This window comes from Leptonychotes weddellii, chromosome 2, assembly GCF_054177405.1.
Source record: "Leptonychotes weddellii isolate Sample4059 chromosome 2, ASM5417740v2, whole genome shotgun sequence".
NCBI lineage: Eukaryota > Metazoa > Chordata > Mammalia > Carnivora > Phocidae > Leptonychotes > Leptonychotes weddellii.
Window position 1 is genome coordinate 53,163,514 of NC_138370.1, and position 9,437 is coordinate 53,172,950.

General features: G+C 36.5%; 1 protein-coding gene across 3 annotated transcripts in view; it reads right to left on the reverse strand.

Annotated features, from left to right (window-relative positions):
* The window catches only part of KLHL2 (kelch like family member 2), a 101,927-nt gene that overhangs the window by 13,533 nt on the left and 78,957 nt on the right, over window positions 1–9,437 (reverse strand). For all 3 annotated transcript variants that reach the window (XM_081811183.1, XM_081811180.1, XM_081811186.1), the window contains 3 exons: window positions 7,347–7,463; window positions 5,741–5,890; window positions 350–467 (listed from right to left, as the gene is read on the reverse strand). In XM_081811183.1, coding sequence (XP_081667309.1) covers window positions 350–467; window positions 5,741–5,890; window positions 7,347–7,463 — 385 coding nt within the window. The remainder of the gene's footprint in view (window positions 1–349; window positions 468–5,740; window positions 5,891–7,346; window positions 7,464–9,437) is intronic.

Here is a 9,437-nt window from a genome sequence, read left to right on the forward strand (position 1 = left end):
AAAATGCATGCCTGGAAGAAGGCAACTAACTGTGGATTATAGCAAAGTCAGGAATATCTTAGAACAAAGGGTCCCAACCTAAAGAATTATTTTTCAATACTTCATTAAAGGTAACCAGGAAAATATCCAGCAAATTGCTAGCTATGCCACCTTATACTAGAGAATCAGAAAGGTATGTAAAGGTGAAGACTGAGTGGCTATCTGCAACAATATCTTGGGGCATTAATGACACATCTATTTTAATCAAAGCTTTTCTAATAAAGATTCTTCTAATAAATAAAATAAGACCTGAGAGGGAAGCTCCCAATGACCCAGCAGCACAGAAATGACCAGAATGCATCATGCTTACCTGCCCTACATCTCCTGGAAGGTAATTCTGCTACTTGGTGCCATCGCTCTTCTTTAAAGTCATAGCATTCCACACTTCGGATAGCCTTTGGTGCCTGGCCCCCAACTACCACCATCAACTGGAAGGGCAGAAATGTAAGCACTTGAATAAACAACTATTGCATATGGAGGGATTTAAAATGTCTTACAAAGACACTGATGAGAAGAGTGTTAGGATGAAGATGGTAGGGTGAGCTGGGGAAAAACAACCACCTAATCAACACTTAATAAACATCAACAGAGGGGGCACATGTTAGAACTACAGTTCTATTATCTAGCACATTTAGTCAAAAATAAGGATTTCAGAAACTAGAATATGTTTCTGATCCTTCAAGCAAAAGCAGTATTAAAGCCAAAAACAGCAGGCAGTAGCACTGGCAAGGCTGCAAGAGGTCAGAGGGCTTGCTATAAACTAGACCCTGGCTTCGTAACGACCAGGGATTAGGTCTCCACAATCCAGGAGAACAGACAGAAGTGAAATTTATGTTAGTGGGTAGGTGAAATGAAAAGGGCAGTAAGGTATTAAAAGAAACATGAAAAAAGGGGTAAAAAAAAAAAAAAACTATTGAAAAAGGGGGAGTAGTTGAATTGGAGTTCACAAGAGAGCACACATTCCTAGATCTCAAGTAGAGACCTCCCTTGATGCCACACAAATAAACCACCCTAAAGGACAGATAATGGAGATACTAGAAATCCTAATGAATGAAGGTACAATAGGCTAGTGCTAAGAATAAACAAGGTCTACCAATTTCTTCAATTCAACTCAATCCAACTATTTACTAAGTGCCTATCATCTATATTTGTCCAGAACTGTGCTGGGTGTCATACACATAAGAAATATAAGACATGGTCTCTACCTCCCAAGAGCTTATAGATCTCACTAAGGAGACAAGACCCATGAAGTAATTCAAGAACAATATACAATTATGTATGACCAAAAAGGTGTATGATTAGTATAGACATTAATCACTAATGCTGATCAAAAAATGGAATGTTGCCATAGTTCAGTGAAAGCTTCCTGGAGGGGGTGGAACCTTGAGAGACAGATGGAATTTAGCTGTCACTGGGTTTGTCTTTTACTGAGTACAAAGGGGCACTCTTTGGCAACACTGAAAACACAGCCATCAAATCGGAAGAACATAAAAGTTAATGATATCACACATGGAAAACTTTAAAGAATGGCAAGGACCCGGGGGGAAAGATGATGTGATGATAGGAGAAAACAGATGTTCAAAGGAAATAAAAAATCAAAGCAAAAGAAGATGGAATGACTCATACACACAAAAAGGGGAGGTTTGTAACCTTAATGAAGCAATGACCTACCTGTACTTAGAACTACAGAAATATGGGTACAGAGAAAACAGGATTCCTGAATCAGAGTAAATCCCAAGTTTCCAAAAAGAAGCCTCTTTTAGCAATGTATTAACTGGAGAATAGAAGAAATTTTAAAGGTCTTAAAAAAGAAGACTGAGCATAGACCGATTATATGATTTTTTTTCAGATGTGTCATTCTTCTGATGCTGATGCAAATAAGTAAAAGGAAGAATTAAGAAAATCCGCAATATTCTCCCCGCTTTTACCCAAGGGGAAAAAAGTGGGTGGGGGGAGAAGAAAGGCAAGGTTGTAAAATCACAGAGGTAGAACAGACAGAAAGATCAATCTCATATCCAGCTATTTATGTAAGATCGATCAGCATTTAAACTTCTAAACACTGCCTCGCAGTTAGGCAGTAGTTAAGAGAGGCTTGGTTAACATCTCTGAAGGTCACTTGAAGAACAAATCTCTGAAGGGAATGCTTTTCAAAAAGTCCTTGAGAAACAATACTGATTTGCTAGATTTCGTGATTCTCAAGCTTTGAACCTCGTGTTTTCCGTGCAGTAGCTCCCTTCTACACATCACAGTGAGGATGGAAGGGAGAGTACACTACTGAATACAGAGAGCAGCAGTATTATCTGTCCTGCACTCAGCCAAGAACAGTAGAATGAGTTGAGGATTCGTGACTCCAGGTATCACAGAACAGGGACAAAGAATGGATAATGGGAACACAAGAGAGCAGGGATATTTGTATGAGATCAAGAGACTGCATCAAAAACCACGTTGCTGGGCGCCTGGGTGGCTCAGTCGTTAAGTGTCTGCCTTCCGCTCAGGTCATGATCCCAGGGTCCTGGGATCGAGTCCCACATCGGGCTCCCTGCTTGGCAGGAAGCCTGCTTCTCGCTCTCCCACTCCCCCTGCTTGTGTTCCTGCTCTCGCTATCTCTCTCTCTCTCTGTCAAATAAATAAATAAAACCTTTAAAAAAAAAACCACGTTGCTAACCATCAAAAGAGTTGATCATGACCTGACACCCCAGTTATTTGTAAAAGGCATCTGATCTCATTGGAGAAACACCAAACTAATTATGCTAATGTAAAGGAATAGAAAACTGGGAACATTTTTTTGTATGGAAAAGTTAAATGTGACATAATATTTAAGGAAGGCAAGGAGTAGGGAGTTAAACATATTCAAGCGACCATCCTAAAATGTAGATTAAACTTTATTTTTTCATTTTCTTCACCTATTAAATATTAGTTACAAAATGCCTCCTGAAAAATCAAGTTTCATTAATTTTCCAATTGGAAATTTCAAAAGATATCCTGAATAGAGAAAAATACATACACAGAAATAATATGATAACGCTTGTAAAAATACAGATTCCAAAGTGAAAAAGCAACAAAGTACAGTAGCAAACGTAGTTTCTCATTACGATGTCCAAATCCAAGAGTGCCTAACACAATCCCAATATTGTTTATTGAAGATGCAAAACTAATGTCTGAGATATAAAAAGAATCATTCATGCTAATCTGTATGAGTCCACAGAATCAGAGCCTAATATAAAAAGTACTAAGTCACTGTCATGGTAGAAATATTACTAAATATTACACAAGTTTCCTTAGCACTACGACCACATTTTGTCTGATTTGACTTATTACTATGATAAAATACATCATTATTTTGAAATACGTAAGCATGAGAAATTAATCTTCGCTTCATTCTTACCTACCTACTCAGAATTAATGTTGAATATAACCATTCTAACATGACAGTGTTGCTGAAAGAGCATCCGATACAAGCATCTTTTCAAAAATATGTGTAGATAAATAAATTCTGAGAAGGGATCATGCAAATGCAAAGCCAAAGCAACAGTGGAGTTTCCTGCCATCTGCCAAGTCTGCTGCTCCTCCTCCCTAGCCACCCGAGAGAGCAGAATGAATGAGAACCTTCTTGGATAGTATGCCCACCACAAAATAAAAGCCAAAAAATTGAGAAATCCAGAAGTATACATAGAGTTGGAAGGGCCACTCCAAAGCCACAACCAGAAAAGCCGAGAAACAACAAAACTGAACAGATGATCACAACTCTATAAAAGAGAAGATAAAATACTTGATAGGACTTTACCAAGAACTCCAGAAAGTTTCCAAAAGTGACATGTTTATTCCAGAAATTGGAAAAGAGTTTTCACTCTAAAGGTCATAGCAGCATATTAAAGACAGCAAAACTAAAGATGCCAGAAGAAGGAATACACAAAAAGAGAACTTTTACAAATATGGAATGTTTAAAAAAGTGTTAAAGATAAAATAAACTACTTAGAAGGATGCTGAAAAAAACTAGCATAAAAAGAAATGGTAATTTAAATGGGCTAAGACCATGAACACTTTATAAATCTTTTTTTTTTTTAAGAACAAAAACTGACACCAAATAATATGGACAAATATGAAGTGATGTAGACTTATAAAGATGGCTATTTATAAAAGCAGGTAAAAGGGTATTTGGAAAATGTAAACATTTATAAAATCAGCAGACCCGGATGGCATGCATACTAAAGTGTTAAGGGAACTAGCTAATGTACTTACTGAGCCACTTACAATTATTTTTGAAAAATCTTGGAGAACTGAGGAGAGATCAGAAAATTTAAAAACGGCAAATACCAATTTTCAAAACAGGGTAGGAAGTGAATGCCTTGTAAATACCTTCTACGTGATAATAATTCTGAGTAAAAATTTAGAATATTTTGAGAAAAGCATCCAAACCTCTAGGAGACGACAAAATGATGAGTAACACGCAAAGGGATGTTAAAAAAAAAAAAGTCATGCCAAATTTGAATCTATTTGATCCTGACTCTCACTGGATGTTATAGGCCAAATTACTTATTTTTGGCTTAGATAATAAACATAATCCTATGGACTGAAATTTTCTACAAATGGACTATGTCAGTGAGTGGGTATTTCTAGCAGGGTGTCACCAGGAAGAGTGCTGAGGTCCATTCTAAATTAAAATATTTACTAATGATCTAGAAAAAGGAGTAAATAGCATACTTGCAAAATACACAGTTGGTTCTAAATTGAGAACTGGTATTAACACTGGGCAGAACAGAAAAACAATACCAATATAGATTTGAAGAAATGAAAAATGTACATTCCAAAAATAAAACTTGAAAAACCACTAAGTGAAAGCATTAAGTGAAAGAATTTAAAAGACATAATTTCATGGAAAGGACAGAGTGGTAACTAAAGATGACGTAAGAAAACAATGGGTAACAGATTAATTCTTATTTCTTAATCCATCATTGCCCCACACACATACAAGAGCTAAAAATAAATACATAAATAAAAGCATTATATTATGGATCATTCTGATTAGACCATACACAAAATGACGCATAAAGTGCTGGTTTTCTAGTACCGTGAAGATGGAAAAAGGCAAAAGAAACTGCAGAGACAGAAATGCGGGGTTATTCTGTAAGGAAAATTAAATCAGTAAAACATAAATGGCTCAACTAAAAAGATAAAGGTAGAATATGAACTCTCACACAAGGGAAATGTGAACACTGGTGATCTGGGACAACAGAGGGGAGACATAATGAAATGGCTACAGATGATGCATGAATGAACTGTCAGAGAGTATACAACAGGGAAGATGAAGGAAATGAACCGAACAAGCTGTTTATCAGCCTTAACTCTAATATGTAATTCTGTGAAACTGCTTGGTTTTCAGTTATTACCTAAACACATAGCTTACAGACAAATCTTTCTACCTACTCTGATTTTCCTTTCTACTATAACTAAAGCTAATAAAACTCTGAAGGGACAAAAATCAGTTGCTTTCTGTTCCAGAACAGTGAACATCATGTGGTTTATAAAGATTAAATGAACCAAACAATCCCCACCCTCTACACACAGACCCAAAAGAGAAGTTGAATTATATACACTACAATGAATTCTCAGGCACATGGAAATTCAGGTGGGTAAAAATATTAACAGCCTCACTATGGGCCTTTCAGATGAAGTAATAACAAGTGTGAACAATAGATCCTACTTTGGGAAGGTTCATGGGTGTCCTCAGTCGGGTCCGAACACTCTTCATTAATATACGCTGTTCTGTTGGCAGCAAATGATACTTCATAGCTTCAATGAGGTAATCTTTGCAAGCACTGCTATTCTTGACCAATGCTTCCTCTTCGACCCTCTGTAAGAAGAAATAAGACATACTCCATGACGGGGACAACTTATTTCATGATAAAACTGGCAAAGAAACAGAAGTAAAGAAGAGGGAAAAAAGTAATAACTATCCTCTCTGGTTCAGGCTTTTCCTTCAAAAGGAAAGTTTATGAATATCACTAAGAGAAAAATAAATGAAGCCAAAAAAATTCTCAAGTATCTGGTCTGCAGAGAAAAACATATGTAAGTAATAAAGAGAAGAACTGCAATCAAAATGATATACCTCAACACCAGCTATAAAATAATCTTTAGATAATACTATATTCACCTATCTCTCTCTCTTTTTTTTTCCTGGGTATATTCATCTATTTCTTATCTTTAAATGTCAAGCCAAAGAGTAAGAAAAAAATTTAGATAATGAGTTCTTCAGGTGGAGTAGGCGATACTAATAAATTAAAGACATTTTTCAAGCACAAAAAGGCAAATAAAATATCCAAAAAAGGGATTCAAAATACCTATACCAACATGCCTACACCACAAATAAATCTTGTCGCTGCTACTCCTGACCTCAAATGCAGGACAGATTTTTCTGTTCATTTTCTTAACAGTGGAGTGCCAATGATTACGCGATCACAACAAATAATGAGGCTTCAAGAAATCCTAAAATGCTCAGATTGAATCTCTTAATAAAGAATGTTTCCTTAAATGGTTTCAATTATAAAAATGTTGAGGGCGCCTGGGTGGCTCAGTTGGTTAAGTGACTGCCTTCGGCTCAGGTCATGATCCTGGAGTCCAGGGATCGAGTCCCGCATCGGGCTCCCTGCTCAGCAGGGGGTCTGCTTCTCCCTCTGCCCTCGTCCCTTTCGTGCTTTCTGTCTCTCATTCTCTTTCTCTCAAATAAATAAATAAAATCTTTAAAAAAAAAAAAATGTTGAAATGTTCCTAGTAGGATGCTAATAATAAAAAAATAAATTCAAAATTGTTCACAGACTGCTAAAATCCATTTATTTCTACTTATTTCAAATACCCCAGTTTTCCTCAGATTAGAAACCAAAGGCACGCCACTGTAAAACTGTGAATTAGAATTAAATACTATTTGGGTCAAATGTCAAAATTCCATTTCTGCAGAGCAATCAGAAGCTATCAAAAGAAAAGCTAAGAAGATGCAGAGCAGGGACACAGAGGCACAGGTGCATTTATTTACTTGTAAATGACCACAAATCCTGCCTGGATAAGCTCTAGCATTTGCTTGCCCACATCAAAAATAGGGGGAAGCAAATTTCTAAGAATGGGGAGTGGTCGAAGAAGGAGCAGCTGCCAAGGACTGCAGGTGCCTTTACTGTCCTCTGTCCTGTGCCCCGTGGATCTGTATTCTGCAGGTCTTACCACCGTGTAACAGGCATCTACATGCTGTCAGCCCAGTGACAAAGTGCCACCAGTGACGAAGTGCTATGTGTATTCATGTGTTTTGCATATGCTTTTACCTGAACTAAATATTCCCGAGGAAGCAAAGGTAACCGCACATGTTCCATCAGCCGAGCCATAAATTCTTGCCTTACATCCTTGTCATGGTTTACCCAAGCTATTACTGCTTCAAATACCTTGCAGAATATATGGGGGAAAGAAAAATAAGGAATGAGTTATGTACCACGGCATCTGAATGAAGTATGAAGAGATTACATTTTATTCACTGTTCTTGCTAAGACATCCAAGTTTAATACATAGCTCAAATTTTTCAAAATCCTGACCTGTGCTGTACTTAAAAAGCTATTCAGTCTATCTCTTTCTTTTAATTTGGTATTTGTAAGTACTTTATTTTTTTCCAGCTTCACTGAAATATAATTGACAGATAACATTGTGTAAGTTTAAGATGTTCATTTGATATATTTATACACTGCAAAATGATGACATCATAGTTTTAGCTAATACCTTCATCATGTCACATAATTACTTCTTCTTCTTTGTGGTAAGAACATTTAAGATCTACTCTCTTAGCCACTTTCAAATATATAATACAGTTTGTTAACTATAATCACCATACTATACATTCCCCAGGACTTACTCATCTTATAACCAGAAGTTTGTACCCTTTCACCAACATCTCCTCATTTCTCCCATCCCCAACCCCATGTAACCACCACTGTACTTTGTTTCTATGAGTTCAGTTTATTTAGATTCCATATATAAGTGATATTATACAGCATTTGTTTTTTTCTGACTTATTTCACTTAGCATAATGCCCTCAAGGTCCACACATGTTGTCACAAATGGCAGTATTTCCTCCTTTCTCGTGGTTGAATAATATTCCAGTGTGTGTGTGTGTGTGTGTGTGTGTGTGTGTGTTGTGAGATATCTTCTTTATCCATTCATCCACTGATGGACACTAGGTTGTTTCTATATTTTGGCTCTTGTGAATAATACTGCAATAAACCAATGCACATGGGAGTGCAGATGTCTCTTCAAGATTCTGCTTTCATTTCCTTTGGATATAACCAGAAGTGGAATTGCTGGATCATATGGTAGTTCTACTTTTAATTTAGTAAGTACCTTCAGTACTTTTATGTATTAAGTATTTTTCTTTTGGTATTTACTAAGCATTTCACCAAATACATTATCTAATCTTCTTGAACTTAAGTGGTAGCTGTGATAATCTGATGAAACATAATCTAATTCCCTGTTGATAACCTTCCTAATTTGAATTTGGTTTTAACTTACCTAGATTTAAATCTCAAGTCTCTTTGGAATAAAGCACCCAAAATAATAAAGCAAATTGATATTGTGGAATGAAAATCGCATGCCCTTATAAACAACTATTTTTGGCTTTTTCTTTAGGTTTATGAATAAATGTTAACCGTACACTTCTAAATCAAGGGTCTGCAGAAAAGATGAACTCTCTTTTCTCACAATGGAATATATTAAAATCTAGTATTTTTGAATTTTCTTAAAAAACGAAATAAGGGCATTACAACTTAATAACATATACCTATGAAAAAGCTAATAAGCTAATAGAAAGACCGTATTTGGCTATATAATTTCCTTCCAGGCTGATGACCCAGTAATTCTTAAAGGCTTGTAGAAAATGCTTGATGATAGGTAAGTGGATTATTGGAAACAAAACTTCTGCTGATGCAGGAATAGAGCAAGAAACTAAAAATAATCTACATTATAATTAATATGCCTCTTTAATTCAGGTACCTACCAAGTACCTCTATGTGTTGGGTGCTAGAAATAAAAAGAATCCTGTCAATTCTATCTACTATTTCTCACCTCTGCTCCTCTGCTCTCTCTTCTCCACCTGTTTCAACCATCCTACATCAGATCCTATTGCTCAATGGTATGACTTCAACATCCTCCTATCTGACCCATACCCCACTTTTGGTTCATTCAGCACACACCACTGTGACAGCTGGCCTCCAAAATGGTCCCGTAATAAACCACATCTCTGAGTATCCATACTTTATATAGTAAACCTGCTGTAGGGAATCTAAGTTGGCCCTGTGTAAACCCCCCCCCCCGAAAAAAAGCAGCAGAAGCAGTGTTGTGTGACTTCTGAAAGCCGGGTGATAAGAAGCCTT